The sequence below is a fragment of the Staurois parvus genome, unplaced genomic scaffold, assembly GCF_062004578.1.
Source record: "Staurois parvus isolate SC_StPar_1 unplaced genomic scaffold, SC_StPar_1.0 ptg000054l, whole genome shotgun sequence".
Classification (NCBI taxonomy): domain Eukaryota; kingdom Metazoa; phylum Chordata; class Amphibia; order Anura; family Ranidae; genus Staurois; species Staurois parvus.
The window spans coordinates 4,518,867-4,545,840 of record NW_028317850.1 but is presented as its reverse complement, the minus strand read 5'-3'; the positions used below and the strand labels follow the sequence as shown (position 1 = coordinate 4,545,840).

Here is a 26,974-nt window from a genome sequence, read left to right as displayed (position 1 = left end):
GGGGCTATAACCCTCCCTAATTTTATCCAAAATGGAAAAAAAAAGTTTAGTCTATAGTTCTACTTTGATAGTGCCAGAATTTTGAGCTCTGAAATGTCTTATGCCTTACCCTCACTGGATCATGGTTTTCTCATTTTAAACAAATGTATGCATTAAATAATGTAGTGTAGTCTGTGCTCCAACATCCTTAACTGATATCTAGTTGCTATGGGTTGCTACATACAGTATGTGCTAACTGCACTGTTTAATTAAACAAGTATCTAAGTGTGCTATGGGAGGCTTAATCTGTGCAACACCTGTAAGTCAACTGTGCCAAATATTGATATATTCAAAGTAGTGCGTTGTGTGAAATTGTGACAGCCAGATTTATTTTTAGAGGGAGCAGAGAAACATTCTGTGTTGATTAAAATAACTGCTTGATGGTCACTCCTACTGTGACTTCTGAGAAGCCATTTATGCAGTAGAAGCCCAGAATGTACAGTTATGTCTGGGATGTTTTAGCAGAAAGAATGTTGGCCTATAAAAGACATCTATTGAGTCTATATTTTTATAAGCAGGAGCAATAGTCCACATCTTTGTTTATTTTTTGCTGTGCGTGATGTTATTTTTATTCCCGCCAATAAAAAGTGAGTTCTTCTTCTCTGCAACTATAGACTTCTGTGTGAAGACCAACTGAGCCTGCATCTACTACAGGCATAGCCTTAAAATAGGCCAACCATATGGACAGATTCATTTTCTGTATGTTGAAATAGCACATTTATTGAAAAAATGCCATTCACTTTAATAAGGAAAGTTGGGAATGAAAATAGTGCACTGAATGACCTTGCCCATAACACCTCAGAATAACGCTTTGTTGAAAGCTTTGGTAATTAGCTGCCACAGGTGTGTATGCTCTCTGTTTTTCTTTCCAGTCGTGAGGACAAGGAGGTGCTCTACAGTTCGTAAGCAAACAGTTCACCGTTAGATGCAAGCAGTGTGCTACTGCCACAGTTTTATGTATTAATAGCACCTTTCATTTGATTTAAAGGAAACTAGCTGGAGAAAAATATTTAGGCTGCGATTGCTCTTTATTTGAAGATGCTGGTTGCTTGGCCATCATGCATATGGCTTGTTTCTTTTAACATTTACTTGCATATGGCTTGATTACTTTGAGTTACTAATATGTAAATAATAAGGAATTCAGACTTTTATGTGACTTTATTTACTGCATGCTTGTTCAGGGAAGCAGACATTTTAGAAGCCAGACTTGTAGCTAGCACTTTGAGAAAGAGGCCAAGAATGGCATCCCACATGTTTTCCTTTGGCAGGTGGTACTTTAAAGGATCAGTCCATCCAAAAGTAATACTTCAATTATAGGTAGTTACCTAGAAGCCTGAAGCTCCAATTGTGTTCTTCTCAGTTTTTGTAACATGTTACACCCATATTCAGGGTGTAACATGTAACCTGTTAGAAATGCAGCGGACCCCATACCCCCCCCCCCTCCATTTTGACAGCTAGAGCTAGCAGGGGATCTTCTCCCGCCCGGCTACGTCATTCACTAACAGTGTTCTGTGAATAGGAAAACTAGACGTCCCAGCAGCCTTTACAGCTGTCGTCTTGCAGTTCTCAATGAACTACCAGAGCTCTGTTGATCTCTCTAGGTAGATCATTGAGCTTCCTTATAGAGTGTAACTGCCTGCCTGTATCTGAGGTATGAGCAGACAGCTACACAGACAGTCTGCAGGACCGTGGCATTATACCCAAAATCTGCTGATTGTGGGTGCAATGCTTTACAGGTCCCTAACAAAAAAAAAATGCATATATTTTTTTACCTGCAAAATTGTGCATTTATTTTTTCTAAACGTGAACTTATCCTTTAAATTGTTTTGGCAGTCATTGTGGCCTGAGAACTCAAGATCTGCCTCATCATAGTCTCATTTCTCTGTCTTTTCTGGACTGATGGAAGTAAAATTAGATTGTTTAGTCTTGGTCACTAGGATTTTTTTTACTCCAGCTTTCTTTTTGCTAAGCTATTACAGATGGTCTGGATAGGAATGGAGAAAGACTGAAGAAACACTTTGAGGGCCCCTTGATCAACTGTCATTTTAGAGACATATCCTCTGATATAGCACTTTAATTGTAGTATCATACCTTTGTGGCAGATATTCTTAACCTGTGGTTTGTGATCCTTTTCCATATGGCTTACAATTGGACAAGTTGGATATGCAGAAGACACAAAGAAATGTGTTCTCTAATAGGATAGTAATTATGTGATGATGGTTTCTACTTCTGTTAGTTTCAGCAACAAGGCCAACTCATGAAGGATCTCAGCCAGTTTGGCCAATAACACATTGTAATTTGCTGTTCAGCTGGTGAGGTTAATGTGCTGAACATAAACAGATACAATGTTGATGTGTTTTGTCTTCAAGAAAAATTGATGTTTATATTTTAGTTATTTGGTGTATGTACCTATATGGGCGGTTTTTATGTGTGGGAAAATGTGAGGTACTGGTGGTCACTGGAGTATTCTGGTTACGTTTTCTAATGGTGAAGGTTAGGGAAGCGGAGGTAGCAATCATTTTTAAATTTTTTTTTTTTTTTTTGTAAAGCCTGTCTCTAGCAATATCTGTATTTTATTTTTGAATGCAAGGGGGACAGTTAGAACCTCTGGCATGGAAAAAAGTTAACCCCATGTTTCAGTATGCCTACGTTTTTTTGAAGCTAATACTAAATATGATATATAAACCAGTTTTGAAGTAGTGATATTACAAGTTAGTTTTACAATGTAATTAACAGCAGCCATCATTTTCATGGGCTACGGTAGATTTGTGCAGAATTAGGACACTGTATTGTTTGAGATTTTTTCTGCACTTTTCAGGAGCTTTATAATAGTTTATTTCTGGTATAAAAGGATCATATACTCACCGGCCACTTTATTAGGTGCACCCTGCTAGTACTGGGTTGGACCCCCTTTTGCCTTCAGAACTGCCTCAATTCTTCATAGAATAGATTCAACAAGGTGCTGGAAACATTCCTCAGAGATTTTGGTCCATATTGACATGATAGCATCATGCAGTTGCTGCAGATTTGTCGGCTGCACATCCGTGATGTGAATCTCACATTCCACCACATCCCAAAGTGCTCTATTGGATTGAGATCTGATGACTGTGGAGGCCATTGTAGTACAGTGAATCCATTGTCCTGTTCAAGAAACCAGTATGAGATTATCTGAGCTTTGTGACATGGTTCATTATCCTGCTGGAAGTAGCCACCAGAAGATGGGTACACTGTAGTCATACAGGGATGAACATGGTCAGGAACAATAATCAGGTAGGCCGTGGCATTTAAACGATGTTCAATTAATACTAAGATGTGCCAAGAAAATATCCTCCACACCATTACACCACCACCATCAGCCTGAACTGTTGATGCAAGGCAGGATGGATCCGTGCTTTCATGTTGTTTACGCCAAATTCTGATCCTACCATCTGAATGTTGCTGCTGAAATCGAGACTCATCAGACCAGGCAATCTTTTATCAATCTTCTATTGTCCAATTTTGGTTAGCCTGTGTGAATTGTAGCCTCTGTTTCCTGTTTTTAGCTGACAAGAGTTGCACTCAGTGGGGTCTTCTGCTGCTCTAGGCCATCTGCTTCAAGGTTCGACGTGTTGTGCCTTCTGAGATGGTATTCTACATACCTTTGTTGTAACAAGTGGTTATTTCAGTTACTGTTGCCTATCATCTCGACCCAGTCTGCCCATTCTCCTCTGACCTCTGACATCAACAAGGCATTTTCGTCCACACAACTGCCGCTCACTGGATATTTTCTCTTTTTTTTCAAACCATTCTCTGTAAACCCTAGAGATGGTGCATGAAAATCCAAGTAAATCAGCAGTATTTTAAATACGTGGGCCAAGGCCCTCTGGCACCAACAACCATGCCACGTTTAAAGTCACTAAAATCCCCTTTCTTCCCTATTCTGATGCTCGGTTTGAACTTCAGCAAGTTGTCTTCTCCACGTCTACATGCCTAAATGCATCGAGTTTCTGCCATGTGATTGGCTTATTAGCAGTTTGTGTTGCCAAGCAGTTGAACAGGTGTACCTAATAAAGTGGCCGGTGAGAGTATATCTTATATAGGTCTATAATACATTTCCTGTTTATAACACTAGACATACATCATCCAAAAGATGCTTCTAGCCTTTAAACTATATAAGGTAAAGTCAAGAGCTTCATCTTTTGCACATTTGATACTCTGCTTAATGTTCTTGTCTAACCTGTAAAAATTGATTCATGCTTCATGTCAAATCAATCTTTATTGTCTTGCATCTTTTCCTTTTATATGACTGCAATAACAAATGTTCTTGCTACATTTTATTACAGCTGCGGTATCCAACAGAGTTTTGCTGAAATATTTTTGTAAACCAATGTTCATTGCTAATGTGTTCACTGTGTGGCATTGACTACAGATGCTAGTGATACAGCTTTATACCATTAACTGATTTGCATTATAGTAAATGTAAAGCCAATTCTACAGCATTTAATTATTCAAAAGTCATAAACAGAATGGTTTGGTATGACCTTCAGTGTTTTCTATATCTAGACCTCAATGCATGCCAGATATCTGGGCACTTGCACAGCTATGTTAGTTAAGAGTTAAAAAAAATACCAATGGGGGGCAGTGTGTGCCATCTTTTGCACTATTAAGATATTTGTTTAACCCCCCCCCCCCCCTTTTACTTTTTTTTATTTTTTTTAATTATCAAAAGCGGATACACTTAGGACGAGCCACAGACATGATTCTTTCCTTTCTTTCACATACTGGTATGATTGGGTTTATCTTGGTTTACTACATTACTGGTTAAAAAGATATGCACAATGATGAAAATGCACTGCTAAAAGCTATGGTCACATTTTATAAAAGGGCATAAAATAGGAAGAATGACAGGTGAAATCTGATACAATGTTCTGAATTACAGACCATTTTTTTATACAAGGTAAATAAAATAAAATAATAATGCCTAGAGTATAAACAAAGTGTTATTAAACCCAGGACCCCGCATTCACTGTATCTGATCTCTCACAGTACTCAGAACATGGAAGTGCAATTATTTTCGTAAATATAAACTGCTAAATACCTTTTCTCATCCGCAGTTAGAGCAGTCTTGTGATTTCTATCAGTGTCTAGCAGAGCACGTTAAAGCTTGTAGGAGGAGTTTTCATTCTGCTCTAGGAGGATGCAGAACCCCTGACCTGTGTCTGGATAGTGTTGATCACATGCACTCTCCCAAGAAAAAAAAAGCTCTAGAAATACACACCCAACTGCGCATGTGCATAGTGACTCCACACGATATGTCTTATCAGGAGATAAGAGGGGGACACTGGAAGTAGGGGAGGATCAGAGAACACAGGATCAAACAGCCTTTTTACACAATGCAGAGGATTAACCCCTTAGGTTCTACAGTGAGTATAACAAGCATGCTTTACTGCACATACAGACTGATTTTACTGTTGTGGGTTTAGTAACGCTTTAAACAGTGGGGCCCCTTACTCACCGTTTGAAATCAAACTAACAGGGACAGTGCACCTGACTGTATACTGCTGCTGTAGCATCTGGGTTACAAAGTGTTGGAGAAATGGTCCTCTAGAGCAATCATTAATGATAGAGCCATGGGGCACACAATTTAAAGAACTGTTCCTGTTGATCAGGGTGTGAGTGCGATGCCTATGTACCTCAAATCTAGCCCTAATGCTTCTGTCTGTTATTCATCAGTGAGGTGTATCTTGAGTGTGCACTGTTTCATCTCTCTTGTGTATTGGTCTACTTTGAGTGAATAAGTCAAGTATAACTGTATAAAGTGCCCCATACCACAACCTTTTGTCAGTAATCAAGCTGCTTAAATGTTTGTAATAAAGGAGCATTATTCCCAGCTTAACAGCAAGCTTTTACTGCCCTCCAACCTCATGTGTTAATGAACTCGAATGGTGGAGCCAGTCTTTGTCAAATAATGAGGTGAATAGTAAGGACATTAGGTGCGTAATTTATACCTCTAGTAAGCCAGAAAGTGCTCCTTGGATTTTGGGCCTTTCTTTGTGGCTAGGCTGTGAAAGGTCTCTCACACATGGTATTGCCATACTTCAGGGGAGTAGCAGAATATGTTTTGGAGTGTAATTCTAAGTATGTCTTTGCTGTGTGTTAGAAATATCTTATTAAATTGACAACTTTGTTTAAAAAAGAAAAAAATTAATTTTCCAAAAACTTCTGGAAAAAAATACAATTTTCAAAATACTCTCTATGCCTTTCAGAAAATACCTTGGAGTGTTTGCTTTCTCAAAATGTGGCCATTTTGTGGGTGTTTCTCCTGTCCTGGTACTTCATGGACCCAAGAAATGCGATGGGTTAATCAGGAAATTAGATGCGCAATTTAAGCTCCTTGAAAGCCTAAAGGTGCCCTTGGGATTTTGGGCCCCTCTATGCAAATTTTTATAACAAAATAAAAACTAAGAAAAATGTTGTTTTACTTCATAAAGTAAAAAGCCCAGTAGTGGATAAATATTAATAGAATGCTCTATCAGTCTCAAAAACATTATATAAAATTCATGTGGGTACAGTGTTGCCTTAGTTGTTCAATTAACATTAATTGTTATTCAAAGTGTGACAGAGCTGAAAACTTCTAAAATGGCCAAGACTGGAAGGGGATGGAACAGTCCAGTCTTCAAGTAGTTAAATAAAGTTGTAGTGCCATGTTTTGCAGCAGTTTAATTTTTTTCTATTGACCATTATTTTTCATTTGTAGACCAGAGATGACTTTCTTGGTCAAGTGGATATTCCTCTTTACCAGTTGCCGGTATGTACTGTAAAGATATGCGTGAACACCCTAATGTTTTGCTTTATACCTCTGTAAACCTAACCTGCAAATCAAAATCTTGTCTGTTTTTTTTTCCATTTATGTAAGGTCACTAAAGCCAATATGTGTCCTTAGTTCAAATACAAATCTTGCCTTTCAGGACTGAAGCTCTTACCTTTAGACAGAAACAACCACATGACTTTTTGGATATAAGAGAATATCAGGCTTTGTGAATATGAAAATAATTAACCTTATGTAAGCTTAGTGTTTTGGATATTGCCAAGCACTCTACATTGTTTTGCAGACAGCTGCCTCTCCTCCACGCGATAAAGTGGTTAACTTACAGTAAGAGATGTAGACTGGATGTGCTGCCAGACAAGCGTTTCTCAGAGTGTTTATGACTCTGTGTTACAATCTATGTTTTATAGCAGGCTTCTTAGGTTGGTTTACCCATAAGCCTTTACAGTTAAGTGACTTATCTAGCACATTGAAAATTTAGTAACGGTTTTAACCATTTTTCAGCTTTATGTACATTCTAGAATGTAGCACAATGACAGTTGATTCAGTATATCAGATTTATTATTGTGTTCAAACAAACAGAAGGCATTACATTTTAGTGTTGTCAGGTCTTTGTTTTTAGATTGTAAGTTGCTGCAGTTAAGTGTCAGCAACATTTATTAGGGAGACATTCACTGAACAACTGCCTTCAAAAGGCAACGAGATTTATTCCGTAGTTAAATCAAAATATTGCCAATGCGCACGTTCCTGAAGATGGCTGTTCGGTATAGCTGGGTGCTGCAATGATCACAGGCTGGGAACCTGGGCACTCAATGTGAAGAAAGTTTTACTCTGTGGTCCCATAGTGCAAACAATAGCCTTTGTTTGCATTATATGACCACAGAATAAAACTTTGAACCTGTTTGAGGAATCCTTTGTGTGCTGGTGACATTTCTTCACATTTATTCCATAGTTAACCACAGTTTTTCTAACTTATCCCATTTCTGCTTTTATAGAGTTCTGAGTTCCAGGTCCATCTGCCTGTGTGTGTAGTTGAGAGTTCAACACTTAGCACAGGATTCAGGGCTTTGGGAACCTGCAATACACAATGTTGGAAATTAATTGGTGAAAAGAGAACTTGAGCACAACTATTTCCAGATTTTGTTTTGTAACTAGTTCTCTTCGGTTTATGTGGCAGGCTACACATCACCCTAATTTTGCTAGCAATGCAATACATTTATTCATTGCTAGAGAATTCTTGAATTCAGTGAATTCTTCAGTATGGTAGAAAATGTTGCAATTTAATGTACTTTACATTTAGAAACCAATTGATCTCATGCATACTTTGAAAGTTTTTTTTACAATACATCAGAAGCAGCCATTGTAGTGGCTAAACTTGTGATTTTTTTTAATGCAAGCACCAATATAAGCTGTCCATAAAAAATACAGGTGCCGAAAAAACCCCACCCCTTGCCGTCGCTGCCACGACCGGCCGCCGCTCGGTAGTTCTCAGCCTTACCTGAGAAACCATCGAATGATCCCGGAGCTGGACATAGAAATGAGTGAAGGAAAGATGGCCTTCACTCGTCTCTATGCCCTTGGAGGACCGGAGTGATGTCACTTCCAGCATTATTTAAAACATTTTTTAAAGCACTAGATCAATGCTTTTTTTTTTTTATCCAATGCTTTACATTGCAGAAGAGAGATGTGGGGTCTTATTGACCCCATATCTCTCTATAAAGAGGACCTGTTTCTAATTATTTCTATCACAAGGGATTCATGCATTTCTTGTGATAAGAATAAAAGTGATTAAAATTTTTTTAAAGGGACAGTTCATGAAAAAAAAATAACATTAAATAAATAAAAAAAAAAAGTTTAAAGTGCCCCTGTCCCCCTGTGCTCGCACGTAGTGGTAAATGCATACGTAGGCCATGCCCACGTATGTAAATGGAGTTCAAACCGCACACGTGAGGTATCACCATGAACGTCAGAGCAAAAGCAATAACTCTAGTACTAGACCTCCTCTGAAACTTTAAACTGCTAACCTGTAGCAATTTTTAAAGCACAGTTTCATTCCATTCCACGAGCGTGCGCAATTTTAAAGCTTGTTTTGGTTTTTGGCCAAGTGCATTTTGAATTTTCAGTTTCAGCACCAGAATTTTCATTTCCACTATAATTTAGACCTCATGTACACAGGGTGTTTGAGTTGCTCCTGTGAACATCAGAACTCCTACCAGGAGAAACACTGCTTAAAAAAAAGTGCGCCTGAAGCTGTCTATTGCACACACGTTAGGTGCATCAACCATTTGAGCGTTAATGGATTCCATTGACCAAAATATTAATTTATTCTAACCATTGGAGTGCATTAACACTCAAACGCTTAGATGTATTTTCTACTCTTCAGCTCCTCTACTAAATGGGCTTGTGATCTTTTTTTTGCCTGTAAATGACAACAGTTGTGTTCAAAAGTTTGCATAACCTGACAGAAACTGTGACATTTTGGGATTGATATTGAAAATATGATGGATCATGCCAAAAAACTGTCTTTTATTTAAGGATAGTAATCATATGAAGCCATTTATTATCACATAGTTGTTTGGCTCTTTTTTGAATCATGATGTTAACAGGAATCACTCAAATGACAATTTGGATAGTTTAAATGGAGTGGTGTACCATCTAAAAATGATTTTTTTGGAGAAATTCCCAATGATTGGAGCAATTTCCTTATAGGAAAATTGTATGGCTTTAGACCATTCATCTATTTACAAATATTTTCCCAGTGTGTCACAGGATGTATGAGAATATATATTTTTATATTCCTTTATTTTTGGGAGAGGTAATTTTTAATAGATAGAGTTTAGGGTTCATATAACACATACATTAGCTGGAGTTAGTTACTTACCAGTCAAAGGTTTAAATGATAACTTTGGTTTGGTTGGGTATAATTTATATTAGCGATGTTATACCTGAGCTATCCAGATTTTTAAGTTGAATAAATGTAGTTTTTCCATCTCAGACCATATTTTTTAGAGTTACCCCACCAGTCTTGGAATTGATTGAGTACAGTAGCATAGTGTTTGGTAATGTAGAATATTGGCAAGTGCCATGCCTCCTGTATTTTTGTACCTCTTAGGAGGATAATTAAGAGTCTCTAGGCAAGTGATTTTGCATATACTTTGGTGCCTGCATTTAGTAATGATATATGTCTGTAGCCACTGGGCTTGGAGATGTATTCACTTGGTTTGGTTTTGGGATAGTTATAATAATTGCTTCTAACATTTATTTTGGACTGGAGCCTGTGACATTGACATATTGAAAACATTTGTAAGGTAAAAGGTCAATGTATTTTTTAGTTGGTTATAATATTTATGTGGAAAGCAGTCTATTGAAGCTGATTTCCTGAGGAATCAATGGTCTTGACAATTCAATAACTTGTTCTTGGGTGAAAGAAGAAAGGTCTGTAGAGTGGAGGAAGTTGATTTTAGTTGAGGTGGGTTGTAGAGTATTGAGGATTTTTTTTAGGTCTTACAGGTAATTACAGTGTGTGCTGAAGGCAGTCACAAAATCTAACGTTTTTTTGTTTGTTAGGTCTTGGGGTGGGTTGTGAGTTATTTTGATCTATTACTTTGAGTTGATTTGCTAGGTAGGCCCCGCTTTGGTTTTAAGAGCATAGCTGGTAACAATAAGACATATGTGGCTTTTCTCATATTTGCATAGAGGAAGGGTACAGAGCATTTACTTGTGTTTAATAATCTCTGAATTTAGTTTTTTATTTTAATATTTCAGTAGTTTTAAATTTCTGTAGCATCTCATCTATGTGTTGCATGTATTGTTGAGTTGCATAGGTGCCTATTTTTAGCAGGATGTTATGCATGTAGGCCTTATGAGCATTCCAAAATGTGAAGCAATCCATGTCACTGAACCTTCTATCTATATTCTGTTTTGGGGTTTTTTTTTGCATTTCCCACTTTATTGAAATCTCCAGTGACTTTGTTTTGTGAATTGGTGATAATATAGGTTTATTGGAGTATAAACAATATTGTTGTTTGTACTAATGGCCTTGGTTATCCTCTATGCTGTGTAGATATTTAAAGGAGAGAGTTCTTTAAAAGTAATAAGCTTTCCACAATTCGTCTTATATGCCTGTGGATAATGTTTGTAGTAGTGTCTTTAGAGGCTCAGGTTTTTTTAAAGTGGGTCTTTTGGACAAAAAGAATGTCCACTTTCATGGAGTTGTATTCTTTTATTGTTAAGCATTTGCCAAGAATATTGAGACCTCTAGCATTATTGGAGTTCAGATTAATAGTCATTGTCCTTGGAGAAAGATATAAGCAGTGCTGGAGTAGTAGACGCATTTGTGAAAGAGCCCTTAGGCTGTTGGATGCCCTGTCTGCTGTTTACCAAAGATTTGGAAAAAAACGCATATCTTTTTTTTTTTATCTTGATTTTACTGGAACAAGAAATTATATGAAATTCAAAACTTAATAGTTGTCACTGGAACAGGGAGTAGAGGAACAGGAAAACCTATTCTGGTAATGACAATGATGATGGGATCTCAACTCATTTTGGAGAGTTATCCAATCATTTCCTGTAATGATACCAGGACAGCAAATGGGCGAAGTGAAAGAAAATCTTCGCATTGGGCCACAAAATAAATAAACTTGACCTGGGACTGTAACCAAAACTGAGAAAAAAGTTCTGGCTGTAGATAGACTTAAAAGTGTATGTAAGCCCTTAGCAAATGACTTTGTTTTTCTTACGGCCTTTTAAGTATACACCTGAAAGTGTGATATATGAAATACCTGTTGATTATGCCAGAAATCTTGTCAACTAATAATGTCCTGTTTTTATCATTGTTCTTAATTTAATTTAATTTTTTGTAATGACTGTAGACTTTTTTGTATGTATGTTTTATATGGTCTTACCAGTTATCATTGCTTTTTCCAGACAGAAAATCCCCGGTTGGAGCGACCATATACATTTAAAGACTTTATTCTTCATCCCCGAAGGTAAGCAGAAGAGCTGTGTACAGTCCTTCTTGCCTCACCACTGAGTGTTGTTTTTACTGCTCAGCTGTCTAGTATATTCATCTACCTACTGGTTTGTGTTTGAAACCACCTGTATACATTGTGATAATTACTTTGTTTTGGGCAATTTCCACAGCTTTTTAGAGTTGTTGACGCAAATTTAGCTTGAATTTAATTCAGATAGAACCAAGGCCAAGTCATAAATTCTGTTGTATATGACATTTTTTACAAGATGGAACAAACCACTACACAGATAAAATATATGTATGTTTAAAGGGTTAGTTCACCTTTTCACAGAAATGAAAAGGCAAATGAACGCACAACACCCTCCCACCCCTCCGGTCTCTGTTGCATGTACCTTATGTGCTCCACATTATCTGCTGCACTCTCCAGCTAGTATAACAGTTCTTACGCAACATAATGCAAGCAATAGGAAGAGGTTATTGGTCAGCACTGGCCACGTCATCACACTGACCAGTGAGAATACTTTTGAAGGTAAAGGAGCCTTGAGTATGCTTTCCAGGAGGCCATCCTGGAACAAGGCAGAGGTTCTCATTGGTTTCAAAGCCAGCACTGGCCAATGATCACTCACTATCACTCACTTTATGCCCTTCCAGGGCTGTGTACCAGCTTGAAATGTGGTGGGCATATATGTGTTGTGGGTTAGTTCACATTTTCAGTTTTCACGAAAAGGTGTTAACTAACTCTTTAAACTTTTACCTGGCAAAAAAAATGTCTTTTTCTTGAGCTAGTTTTATGATTTGATCACCTCTGCTACACTGCACAGCCAGACAGATCTTTTTTACAAGTTCCTGATGCAGCTTCCTAGATCATCTCCAAGCTAGTTAGGCAAGGGTGCTGATTCTGGTCCAGCTACCAATCAGCAGAGTGGATGCAGAGAAGTGACATGGAATATTGTTTTTTTTTTTAACAAGCCAGCTGTGTGCCTGTACAGTGTAGCATGTGTGTGTGTATAACAGAACTTCAAATCTTTTGGAAGATAAAACCGCAAACATGTACTATGTATTTAACTGGTTTTCCGAAGAAGAAGACATTTGTTAAAATCCTTGCAATGTACATAGATCACCCAGAGGGGGAATATTTTTTTCTCAACACAAGTGGGGTTACTCTTTAAGTTTACTGTAGCCAAATGAGGAAATGGTTAATGTGTTATGAAACCTAGGACTCTTCATTCAATATATCTGGCCTCCTACAGTACACAGAACATGGAAATGCAATTATTTTAGTAAATATAAACTGCTAAATACCTTTTCTCATTAGCAGTTAGAGCAGTCTAGTTACTTCTATCAGTGTCCAGCTGAGCACACGTTAAACCTTGTAGGAGGAGTTTTCATTTAGCTTTAGGAAGATGCAGAACCTCTAAACTCGGTCTGGACAATGCTGATTGGCCCTGTGCTGATCACATGCACTCTCCCAAGAAAAAAAAAACACCTCTCTAGCAATACACGCCAAACTGAGCATGTGCAGAGTGTCTCCACACTACATGTCTTGTCAGGATATAAGAGGGGGACACTGGAAGAAGGGGAGGATCAGAGAAGTAAGAATCAAACAGCATTTTTACACAATGCAGAGGACTAACCCTTTAGGTTCCACGGTGAGTATATCAAGCATGCTTTAGTGCATATACAGACTGATTGATTGTACTGTTGTGGGTTTATTACAGTTTAAGTAGGTGGAATGGGAATTCATATAACACACTCTAAAGTGAAACTAAAATCAGCTGTTTAAAAGGGCTTTTGCCATAATGTGCAAATATGCGCATCATAGTTGCAGATTATAACATGTTTAGCTGCAAGGGCGTGCCCTCCTTTAATGTTATATTAACTGTTAGTTGCTGCTCTGTCCTCTGCCTCTGCCATCTTCTCTGTCCCTTCTTCTGAGTCTTCTGTCGTCCTTCTTTGGGCAGTCATTAATGTTGTAGCTCCTGCTCATGAGCACAGCAGGAGTTACATCTCCCCTACCACCAATTCTCTGCACCCTGCAGATACCATGACAAATGTGCACAGAAAATAAAAAATGGAAGAGGAGAAAAGAGATTTTTTTTTTTGGCTTAATAGACTTTGCATGTTGTAGCAATCGTGCACCCAGAGGTGGATACGAACCTCCATTTTGTTAAGAATTTTCCATGTTGTTCCATTTCTCACTCCTAAAGCAGGCTGCCTCCTCCAATCACCCCCACCCCCCTCCCTCGCTGGGGAGTGACATGTGGGCTGAGTGATGACAGAGGTCACAGGCAGCCAAAGCACAGCAGGAGAGCTCCGAGCTATAGAACCCCCAACGGAGCTGGAGCCTAGCTGTCTGTTAGTTGTGCAGTCTGGGATATCGTAAAAGCGTAAACCAAGTCCCTCACTTAACTTCAAAAGACCTTCCAAGGAGTCGTAAAAACAGACTTACTTTTAAAAACTCACTTTTTCATATAAGTTGATATCTTCACGTAGGACATAATTACCTAAACATGGAGCCCATATTCGGATGGCTCAATTTGAGACCATTCTCCTGGTATGTTGCACCCCTTATCTGACACATATAAGAGAGCAGAAAATTGTATCTCCTGAACCATTCAAGTAAATATGTCATATTTCATATGTAGACATTCAGCAGACGATTCTGCGTATTAATATACCCGTGGGTGGAATGTTACATGTACCTAGGAAAAGTTATGGGCCATAATATAAGCTAAGAGGGATTTTTGTTCTAGCTTGGCTCTCCGCCCCAACACCCCTCCCCAAATGAGGCAATTGGCTCTCTACTGTAAGGAGACACCCTCCTGAGATCTTAGAAAAAGGCTGTTATGCTTGGAGTGGTGTGTGTGTGTGAGAGAGAAAAGAAGAGTCTCCTGTTTAACATCGAAACTGACAGTAGAGACAACAAAATCCTTTTGACTTCTGAAACTTGAAGCTGCTTGCACCAAGGCTGACTGGCAAGTACTTTAACCCTCTAAAATCCTTCCTGTTATCTCTTTCCTGTGCTATTGTTCTTTGTGTATATATATATATATATATATATATATATATATATATATATATATATTTAGGCTACATCTTTTTCTGTAAATATTTTTTATTGCACCCTTTTGACCTTTTAGTAATAAATCTTACTTTCTGAAAGTGTTGAACTGTTTCTAACGCCTTTAATGCAAACTACGAATTCCTGCCGCTGCAGAGCGCTACTGTGTGTGTTTAACCCTCTGTATAACCTGCCTGCGGTGACAGCGGTATACAGACGATTATTTCAACCATCATAGTGTTATTGCTGATATTGCTGAGTTTCCTCTTTCTCTGTACAAAAAGGATGTGGTGGCAGTGTGAAAGGCTAGTTAGGTAATTAACCTGACCCAGTAACAATCACACTCAGGCTGCCGGTACATCGATTGTGGTCCATTAGCTGGAAAATCGTTGTGCAGGGTGCAGCTGGGCGTGGCATTGTTACGCACGTGACATCGCAGTTTTAGATTGGCTAGTCCTTCGGTCACGACTTTGGTGTGAAGGGCTGGGATCTGACGTCGTGATTGTCACAGGTTTGTTGTGCCAAAAAGCTCTACCTCCTATTGTTTTTTTTATTTTCAGTGTTTAGACCTTTAAAGAACCATCTAAACAAATTCTTCATTCAAGCAGTATTCAAAGCAGTATAGTTTCCAAATGCACCAATAATGGAAAACATTTTCCTTTCCTAAAGAAAACTTTCTAATAGAAAAGTAAAATCAAACAACCTCATTACGTTTAACCCATTTGACTGGTAATATTTCAAATGTATGAGGAGTGCACCCATTTTAATAATGTTTTGGGATATAAAATGTTTCTATACACTGTATGAGTTTCAACTGAGTATTAAAGTAGGCCTAAGGTTTAAAATGTACTTAAGTTTTGCTGGGCTCCCTTGCCGGGGTGGGCTAAAGCTGGCCATGAGAAGATTTTCATACGAGCGTTCGTAGGAATATTCTCAGTACAATTGATGACTTGATGAATGTTGTTTGAAAGTACTTCAATATTAGTGTGCTTTTAACATTCAATTTTGCAATGAATTTTCTCAACAAAAACCACATTCACTTTTAGCAACATGTCTGTTAGAAGAAAAGCCTCCATCTTGATCCTTTGAATTTTTTTGTCAACTTTTCTCATCAACATTAATTTGACCCCACTAACCATTAGAAAGCCAAATGAACATTCCTAAACAGGAATTTTTCAAACAAAAGTCTATTAAAGTATGGCAAGCTTAAATGGAACATTACCCACAACAATGTTCTTTAGCAAAGAACATACATTCAACATTATTAATTTTGTTATCAAAATTAGTGTGTGATCTAAATTGCCTTCATCTTTGTTCCTGTTTCTTATTGCTGGAGGCTGCCAGTTTGCTGAAGCCCGGAGTCCCAGAACAGTAGTAAATCTTTAGGCTGTCAGCAAATCGGCCTCTTCCTATTCGACACAGGGCCAAAAAAGAGAGCAACTGAACATGTGCAGAGCAGGGTGACAACCTGTATTAGTGGATTTTAAACAGTATAGGCACTTTTTTTTCAATGTTTTACATAGCGATACCTGCCTGCAATAATCTAACAGGACTTAATTTTCTGGCTTAAACTGATACTAAAGCTAAAATCATTTTTTATCTTAATGCATTCCTTGCATTAAGATAAAAAATGTTTTCTATTTCTCGTCTCATCAACCCCCCCCTTCCACACACACTCACACTGTATCTATGTGAAGGGGAAGCGGGCGGAGAATAGATCCCTGCACTGTACATGGCTATTCTTCCCTCTCTTCCTCTTCACACGGCACTTGAGCTGTCAATCAAGTGCAATGCTGTCAAACAAATACAGTAAGGAGGAAGTGGTGGGCAGCTCCATAGACACACAGCCCGGGAGCATGCAGACACTGTGTGCCTATATAGCAAGCGGCTTGCTATGGGGACAGACGAAGAGTCAAGATTGCTGGCTGGGAACCCAAGCAGTGGAAGATTGGGGCCGCTCTGTACAGGTGAGTATAACATGTTGTTTTAATTTTGGACTTTAGTAACACTTTAACTCCCCTTTTGACCACTGGGTTTCTTGGTTCTTTAGACCACCGCTGGTTCTCTGACACTTCTCCAGTGTGTTAGGCAAAGACCCTGACTGGCTGCCCAATAAATACTGTTCCAAAGGACCTAACCATTACTACTGTGGTGTTTTTGCTTGCAATATCTGTGCCAGCCAAATAAAATAATTATTTTTCACTTTAAATTCCAAGCTTAAAGAGAAATATTTTATGCTGCTAGTACAGCTGTGCAGCCATACTGGGTTTCGTTCTCATGGCCTACCTTGCAATTTCCTAAACTATGAAGACTGTTGAAGAGTTAAGGGATTCAGTTCCAGAAAAGTCCAGAAGAATGCGAATCTGCAATAAAGTGCCACCTGCTTCACTGAATTATCCTATTATCTCAGGCAATGATAAATAATACATTCTGTTCCCAACTTTGTTTTTGCAAGAGTAAGCAAATACCCTCTGTTAACCCTATTTTAATAGTAAAAGTTGTAGTGGTTGAAGCTTGTCATTTTATAACTTTCAAATGAGTATCTTTCAATATTTAGCTTCATGGAATAGGCAATGTATATGATTTTTCCATAGGAGGCAAATGTTTTTCTTAGTTATCAATTAAACAGCCTAACAATTTTACGTCTGTTCATTTTATGTAGTGAACCTTTTTGCCAGGCTTTAAATTCATAACACAGTGCTCCTTATTTCAGGCAAAGCTTCCAGTGTTTCATAATTCTGGTTTTCACTGGGCACAGAGATGGAATTTCTTTGCATACTTTCTGACCAATTCTGCAGAAGTCTGAAAAACATTTGCTTAATTCCCCTTACTGTTTAATTTTTTTTTTCCCATTTCATTTCTGTTTGCATTTGGCTTTCTTTTACAATTGGCAGTATAAAATTAATCAAAATGTGTAGCAGGTAAACTCTAAAAAGACATTCTCCTTTGCACCAGTGTATTTTTTTCTGGCTCACAGAGGAGTTCCAATTTGTAGAGATTAACCTTTGCAGTTGAAAAAGTGAAGCTGTAGAAATATTTGTGTAACTGAATTTGTGAACGTTTTAAAATATTACTAGTTATTATTGATAGCCGACAATTCTAGTTTAAAGTGAGGAAAGGAAAGATGATATGAAATATTGATTAAAAATGCTGGATTGTGTTACAAAAATTAATTATAAAGTGTTTAAACGCATGTTGCATTCACCTTCAGTTAGAGAGTCTGCCTTTTAGCATGGATTGTAAACCGTCACCTTGTAAAAGAATCCATTCAGTTTAAAATAGAAATTAAAGGCAAAACATTTGTGTAAAGGTATAAAAAACATAAATACCCTTCTTCTCCTTTTTTTTTTTATAAATGATCACATTCCCTCTGTTCTCAGCTGCATAGAGAGCTAAGGAATGAGAAACAGCACCACATTGATCTGAAAGTCTGTGCAGGCTGGGGGGGGGGGGTGCCAGGACAAGTCTGATCATTGGAGGAGAGCAGACTGAGTTCCCAGCACAGGTAGAGAAATGACCGTGCTGTGCTCTCATGCTTAGTGTGGTCAGTTTTTAATAAAAAATCAGAGGTCCTGGCAGGAACATCAGGGATTTTGCACAAATTAAAGTGGAGTTCCACTCAACCATCAATAAATAAAAGTCAGCAGCTACAAAAACTGTAGCTGCTGACCCTCGGTCCCGTGGTGTGTCCCCACAGCTTGTTTCACCGGCCGTCCTGTATTCCAGGGGGCCGGCATCTTCAGTGTGGGCACCCGGCTGTGATAGCTTGCAGCTTCACAGCCGGGTACCCACTGCGCATAAACGAGTAGTGCTGCACTTCATGAATGGTCCTGTAGTCTTCTGGAACCTGTCACATGTTCCAAAAGACTACAGGGAGGGAGGGAGGACACCGGTAGTGGGAGCGGGTACCTGTCAAATTTGGGTACCTGCTCCCCAAAGGTGCCAATCCTTAATGGGGAGCAGTCCTTAAAACGGAACTTCCCCTTTTGGGTGGAGCTCCGCTTTAAGCAATTCAAAGAGAACCGGGTTCTTTTGCATACCAGGTCATGATACAGCAGGCATATATCAGGAATTTTAAGCTTTGGGTTTACATATTCTTTAGGAACTTTTCTTCAGTACTGCACTCTTCCTCCTGTACATTAAAGTCCTACTTCTTCATACATGGCTGCTACTTTTCCAACTGTAGGAGATTCAGTTGTGATAAGTTCTCTGAAAACAGTAATGGAGTCCAAAGGGAGCTGAAGAGATCTCAACCTACAAAAAGAGAAAACTGATGAAAGTGTTTTCACTCATTCTTTATCCTTGCTCCCATGTTTTCACCAGAACCTAACTTTCTGTCATGTTATGGCAGCATTAAGCCAAGGTTACTAAGCAGGTTTTAAACATGACGCGAAAACAGACATAACATCGAAAGTGAGAGCACAATTATCCACTTGACGACCAGCAACGTACCTGTACATCACTGGACTTCAAGTGATTATATTGGGATGATGCCTGCAGCTGTAAGCATCATCCCGGTTCTTTTTAGAGCCAACAGCCACTAGGATTGCTTATACAATTGACCAACTAGCCGCTAGATTGCTTTTACATGAAGGGACAAACCCTCCCTTCCGCAGTTTGATCAGGCTGTCCCTTTCCACCGGCTTCCACTGGCTGATCATTGAGGCGAACAAAGACCAGAACTGCTCTGTTTGCCTCTATGATATAGGGAAACCGGAAGCGATGACCTTACATCTCTTCTGGTTTATCCGGATCTAAGTGGTACCACTTTTAAAAATGAAAGCATTTAATCACACTTGGTATGATCAAATGCTTTTAAAGACAGAGTAGAGATCTCTCCCCTGTGCTCGCAGACAAAGGCAATCGAATGCGTCGGGTACACGCGCACACAAACAGCGATAGTCCCACACAGGTGAAGCATCATTGCAAACGTCAGATCATGGGCACTAATTCTAGCACCTGTTAAATAGGTTTGTGAATGCACCCCAATCCTTGTAGGAGTATTTACATGTACACAGCTAGATCTGAGAGTTCCTATACAAAAGAGGTAGTTCAATCTGCAAAATACATTTATTGATAGAGGTACATAATATATACAAATTACACACTAAGCAGTATTTACAACACAATGTACAGTTTAAGTCTCTTGACTTATACGATATTTACAATGTATTCATAAAACCATGTTTAAAATACAATGTACAATACAGGTAAAAAGTTAGTTACCTCTCAACTTCAGGCCTGCTCATGCTGCCTGCTGGGCGTCCCAGCACAAAGAGATCTCCAGCTGGATGACCAGGCCTTATATCCCCCCTCCTGTCTGTACTGTGGCTAATATAATGCTCACTAATTGGACACTGTACCTAGCCAATGTATATTGGGCACAACCCGATTGGAAGTTCAAAGGAGGCTGCTGTTTACTACTCATGTGAGATATGCTAAGTGGACAACAAAAGGCCAGAACTTCTACAGTGGAAAACTCTATATACATCCACACCAGCATGGAAGCCAGAAAGCCTTGATGCTGCAAAACACTCAATGGCCCAAATACTGTACATTTCTATCTAACCAAAATATACTTGCAATTACAACACCATTTACATCCATTAATGGAGATTTCACATAAACTCATTATCTAACAGTCCGCCCCTTGTGACCAGTGAAACTAGGCCACACCTAAAATAATGATTTATGTGTAATCTTCTTTAATATTCAGAATTTTAATGTTACCTTCTGAGTAAAAAAAAATCTCTTTGAAAAGACTCTTTAAACTCATCTCTACAGTCCACATTTCTGGATCTCAATATCTGTAGTTCATAACTTGTGTTGGATGTAATAAGTCCATATTAATAATAAGAGACAAAGCCGAAAAACTGAGGATCTTGTTTCTCAACAGTCCCATAATATTAAGTCCATAATGCTGTTTTGATCATGTTGCACTTGCTTCTGTGACATCCTTCCATGGCGATTTTGCTTTGGTATACGTATGCTTTATTATTGTGGGCACCAATATAATACTGGAAAACACAGGTTTCCTGAAGAGTACTTGTAAGACAGATTCATTCAAAGTGATGTTTATCTAGTACTTCTGATTATTATGGACCGTTGTTGGCAATTGCTATAGATGTACTGTGACATACTCATGAGACCCTTTTACATTGCCACATTAACAATTTGGATGGTTATCACCTTCAGCCAGTATCTCCGGGTTAAAAACACTCTCTGTCTCCTTCCATTGTCATAAGCCTGCAAGTAATTTCCCACCTTTTGCTGATGCCCACTGTGTGTATATGACCCTTCACGTCTCCATTGGGGATCCTGTTGCCATCGCAACTCACCACTGTATGCTTTTACTGGAATCTGCGTCCAGTTATACAAACCCTGATGGGCTAAATCCTTCGCTGGCGTCGAACATTTGTGCACTGAATTCTGTCCTTGGCTACTGGGTGTAGCTAATGTATGAGCCATGCCTTTAGCAGGCTAAGTTGAGGTCATACTTTTAGCAGGCTAGGGAAGAGTTCCCAGAGCAGAGTAGGCAGTGTCATATAAGCAGACCAAATAACTTAATTTCAGAATACAGGGAAGTGTGATGTCACCTGTTGTGGCTTCAGGAATAATCCAATTAAACTACACTTAAGTACAATTGTACTATACTATACCTGCTAATGGCCAATCACTATGAATCTCATCTCAAGTCCCAGTATATCTATGTGATACTCAAGCAATGCCTTTTGAACTTCGTTATGGCAACAACCAACAAACAGAGGGAAAAAAAATGACCGCATATGAGGACTGATAGATTCTAGGACTGTAGAGAGGACTTCATGTGAGATGTAGAGATACTGTAGAATGGATACACAGCTGTTTCTTAAACCTGGTGTTACTTTTGTTGTAGTTGGAATAGTTAAATGACAATAAGGGAGCTTCACTACATTTATATAAAACCGTTATTCGATGTTGGAAGAGAAAAAAAAATGCTGGGAATTCACTTAAACACACAAAAATGCTGTAAGGGAGCTTTAATATTCTATATAAAACATAAAAAAAAATGTTCTCCCTGTGCAATTTCAAAATGTTCTCCATATAATGTTCTCCATATCCCCCTCCTATTTTTTTTTTTATTTCACCATAGCCAAGCCAGACAACTTAAGAAGCACCCAGGAAGAGAAATTGTGCTAAAAGGATAGACAGAAAAAAAAGAGCAGAAAAAATAATAATAAAAAAAAAATAACAAAAAGGTACAGATTTAATGCTGACTCAACATGATATTTATCCTACACCTTTCTCATTAACTTGTTAGTGAGCATTGAATCTGTATTTGGTCTCCAAAACAAAATGCAAACTGCATTACAAAAAAAACATTTCTGTTATACAGTGACTTAGCACAAGCCACTCCTCTATTATAGTGAGTAAATTGATCCATTTTAAACTCACTTTACAAGGCAGGGTCACAAAAAAAAAAAGTAGAGAGAGGAAAAAAAAACACCTTTTATTTTAGAGTTTTAGTTTTTCCCGACTGCCATTAATTAACTGTAATTCAGAGGCTTCTCCTTAAAGCAAACATGTAAAGTTTGCTATGCTTTAAGGTCCTCTTTTCCAAGTATTTTGCTTAGTCTGGGTCAGGTCTGTATTATCCGTTGATGTTCTAGTATTTTTCCTAAAATACAAAACTTAGAAACCATTAATAACCCCTCACTCAACCTCTGAGAGGTTCCCAATGACTAAACTAATAGTGAATGCTTGGAACTAACTTCCAGCAGAGGTAATAAGTCAATTTGGAAGAGAAAAAAAAACCACATACATACTAAATCGACAAACTATCATCAAGAGCAAAATAATATATTATCATGTATTTTCCCAGTGTTAGAGTGAATGAAAACTTCACTCTGAGCCCCAGGAAAGAAAAGGAAAAATAAAATTCCTACATTTTCTGAGTTATTGTTGTTAAGATGTTATATCTGTGCACAGGTTCATTAGCAGATAATGTTCTCCATATGACCTCCTCTATAAATCTACAATGGTAACCTTTAGCCCTTTCCCTGCCAGAGCCTTTTTTGCACACAATTATGTCAGGCTTAAGATTACACAAACCCCCCCAAACATTATATATTTTCTGAAAGCAGACTCCCTAGAGAATAAAATAGTGATAGTTCCAGTTTTTTATGTCACACGTTATTACCGCAAAGGTAAAATTTCAGTACAAAACACACTAAAGTGAATTATAAGGTAAACAAACAATAAATCACCCACATTTTTGATCAACTAAAATAGAAAGATGAAGTTGCATCGAGATACCCAACATGCCAAAACTTTAAATTTGTGTGTGCCTATGAAATGGCGACAGACTTCAGTAACCTATATTTTCTATAGGTGGCGCTTCAATAGCCCCTATAGTTTAGTGTTTAGGAGGTTTTGTGCTAGAATTATTATGCTCACTCTGGCATGCGCGGCGATATGTAACATGTATATTGCCATCATCTTTTTCACACGTAGGCCCCCCAACGTGTGCCTTTACATTTATGTGTATGTATTTGTTTTTGCTTAACTTTCTTTTTTCCCATCACATTGGGGGAGGGGGAGTGGCATTGCTACCAGGGGCTGTGGAAGTGATCCAGTAGAAGCGCAGCCATCCGACTGCTTACACCTGACAGGCAGGAGTCTTGGAGGGGTCAGTTAAATGGGCACCAAAGTGATGTGGAATTTCCCTTAATGATGAAATGTTTTTGGTCACCTGTTAACACTTTTGCACAGCCTGCAGGCTGAATATTTATGAAAAGTAAACTTTACTTTCTACCAGTGCTCAAAATGGACCTCTATCCAAAAGTGAAGTATCTACCTCTCCTACCCTCTTGTTTGAGAAGATTACTGCTAAATAAAAGGTCAACTTTAATTGCATACACCATTCTAAATGCTCATGCACACTGGACATTTTTACAGCTGCTGTTTTTGGCTTTTGGCATTTCTTTCTACAGCCAGTAAACTCCCCAGCATGTTATCCTATGTGTCCATGCACATAGACTGTAATCAGTGTTTTTTGGCAGGGGCGGTTTTTGGCTGGAAAAAAAACCCAGAACTAGTTGTGTTCTAGAGGAGCTTTTTAGCTGTAAAAACGCTCTAACGCTGAAAAACGCAGCAAACCGGAGTTTTTGGACGTTTAGGTTTTTTTTGGCAAAAACAGTGAAAAACCGCTAAACACTAATGTAAAAATGCTAAAAGAAGCTGAAAAACTGTACACAGCTAACATTACCAGCGTTATTAAAATGCCCATTGAGCATGGAGTCTTAAGATGAGAACTTGACCTGACATACTTCATGCTTATTTCTTTGATGGTTTGTTAACAATGACAGACCATGACACAACTGTCAAGTGATTTTCCTGAAGACTCTCCTTTTTTGCCTGGCCACATTTTTCTCAGATGGAGAAAGCACAGTACTGGCTAGTACTACACTTAATGATGTCTTTGTGACAGTTTGTTTATAAACCGGCTAAACACTGTGGCTTTCTATTGCTTGTTATTATAGAGGTGTTAGTATAAACATGTCTTATATAATGAGTAATGTCTGTTTTCTTTTTAACAGTCATAAATCTAAAGTCAAGGGAAATCTTAGGTTAAAAATGAGTTACTTACCGAAAAGCAGTGGATCAGAGGAAGAAAATACAGAGCAAGGCGAAGAGCTGGAGGTTGGTTTCATAGCTTTAGTTATATATTTGCATTTGCATATTTGAATATTTGATACAGAGCTCTTAAAATTAAATAAAATTAAATTAATTTTAATAAAATTAAATTCTGTTGTTTTTTTAAACACATTTCTGTGATCATGGCTTTTCTGTTATGATTGCAGCAAGCTGCTAATGTACTGTATATTATAAAATCACACATCCTTTTGGCAGAGCAGGAATTTATTTGTAGTACACACCAATTCTTGTACTTTTGAATGATTCATGACTGTATCAGTAATAGAAATATTTAGTACTGAGAAATTAGAAAAAAAATTAACAGACCATTAACATATTCTCTAAAGCAGTTGCTGAAAGTGGAGTAACTTTACAAGTGTGTATGAATAAAATCTTGGCAATATACAGCAACATAATCATTTTTCAGAAAAAGCTCCACCTGTTGTTGTTATTAAAAAGCTGTCCTTGAGCTGCAGTCAGTGGCTTTGTCTAAGCTGAGATGATGTCATAGGTCTGTTTCAAGCAGAAGGAAGACTTCCCCAGTATTGTCTATCCAGTGATTGGGCTGAAAAAGTGTAAGTTAGTAGAAGTCAAAAGGTGAGATCAGGGTCTGATCTGTGTTGGGCGGTTCTGAACACAGACAAGAACTGTACAAACACCTGTATTCACATGGCTGTGTCATATCTTACCTAGCATCTTAGTCCAGAAAGTTTATGCTCACCCTGGTTGATGCCTGAACAAACGTGGTATCATTGTTCAGCAGAAAAGTACAGTCAAGGGGAGTATTGTAATTTCTGTGAATAGCAATAAATACATGCGAGTGTTACATTGAAGTAGAATTCCTGCATGGCCATAACTATTCTTAAAAATGTCCCTACCCCCTCCTACTACCTATCCTGAATACTCTTTGTAAAAAAGATCTGTATAATTACCATATTTCATCCCTCTCCAGTCCAGCACGAATTCCAAAAAATATTATTGCTCAGGCTTCAGAGAATAATATACAGTTTCACAGAATGCCTTTTGTCAGCTTGATGTGTTCCACATCCACCTTTTCAATAATGCTTCCCAATCTACTAAATATATATAACTATTTAGGTACCCAAGAAGTCATTGATGGAGTCTCACTTTTTTGTTTAGTCCATAGGCTGTACACCTGAGATGTAATGCTGTGGATATACCATTCATTCTCAGTTTACATTGCTTTATTTTTTTATACAAACCAAAAAAAAACAAAAGGAGTTGACAGTGATATATACAGTACATCGTTACATACAAAATTGCCCAATCCCAATTTGGTGTTAAAACGCAAATGTTTTCATTCAGAGTAGAGGAGCTAATCTTTAATGTGTAAGCTCTCCTTTTCACAAAAAATGACTAGGTAAACTAACACCGTACCCCATCCCCTTACCTCGCACTTATCTTTCTTCTCCTTCTTTCCTTATGGTTTTTAGGACAGATCAAAGCTTTTTAATTGGTCAAAATGGTCACATGCCAGCACGTGACCAATCTGAAACATACTGATCTGTCCTGGAAGGTCCTATAGAAAGAAGGGGAAGAGAAGTAGGGCTTTCAAATCTTCCGAACCACCTCATCGGCTCTGTGGGCAGTGACAGATAATTACCCACAGAGGTAAGTGCAGTGGGGGGGCCAGAGGGTTGGGGAGAGTGTGTGGTGTTAACCTTTGCATTTTTTGTGAAAAGATGAACTTATGCTTTGTAACTAAACTGGTTTATTTGGATACTTTTCCACATATTTTTTTTTTTTTGTTCTAAATGGGCGTGCACTGTAAACCTAAGGTTACTTTTTGTCAAGGTGGAGTACAAAATATGCAAAATGCACTCTGATGAGTATTATTATAATAATGGATTTACTGTAAATAAGACCAACACTTTGCACATTGATTTTCCAAAATAAACGGCTATTCATATGTCGGTTAGTACAAAAAATGTCAACTGTCCCAACCTATAACCAGCCTTAGCAGGAAGATACACATGGAAGGGCAATGTACATCACAAACAAACAAAGGATTTCCCAGCACACTTACCAGCGAGCCTACAAAACAACCAATTTGGCAATGTCTAACAGTTTGCATTAAAAATAGAGGGTTTTGTTTGAACACATTTGCAAATACATAAGGAAGCTGCAGTCCCGCGTCAAAGGTTCTTTACACTGCAGACCTTACTTTAAAAGTGACAGAGGCCTCCACAGCGCAGTGTTCCACTGTGGAGGTTTCCCTTCACTTCCGGTCCCACAGGAAGTGAGGGGAAATCCCTGCAAATTGAGGGAATTCCTTGGGGACTCTAGGGACAACCCAAAAAAAGTTTTTCTTTTTTTTTTTTTTTTACTTTCAATGATAATGGTAAACAGGACAAATAGGGTGAATTTCCCCAAAATGGGCACACATAGCAATAAAAACTGA

General features: G+C 38.3%; 1 protein-coding gene across 5 annotated transcripts in view; it reads left to right on the top strand.

The window, feature by feature from the left end:
- The window catches only part of NEDD4 (NEDD4 E3 ubiquitin protein ligase), a 238,958-nt gene that overhangs the window by 122,505 nt on the left and 89,479 nt on the right, over positions 1-26,974 (top strand). For all 5 annotated transcript variants that reach the window (XM_089667948.1, XM_089667943.1, XM_089667928.1 and 2 more), the window contains 3 exons: positions 6,776-6,826; positions 11,771-11,832; positions 24,456-24,558. In XM_089667948.1, the coding sequence (XP_089524074.1) occupies positions 6,776-6,826; positions 11,771-11,832; positions 24,456-24,558 (216 nt within the window). The remainder of the gene's footprint in view (positions 1-6,775; positions 6,827-11,770; positions 11,833-24,455; positions 24,559-26,974) is intronic.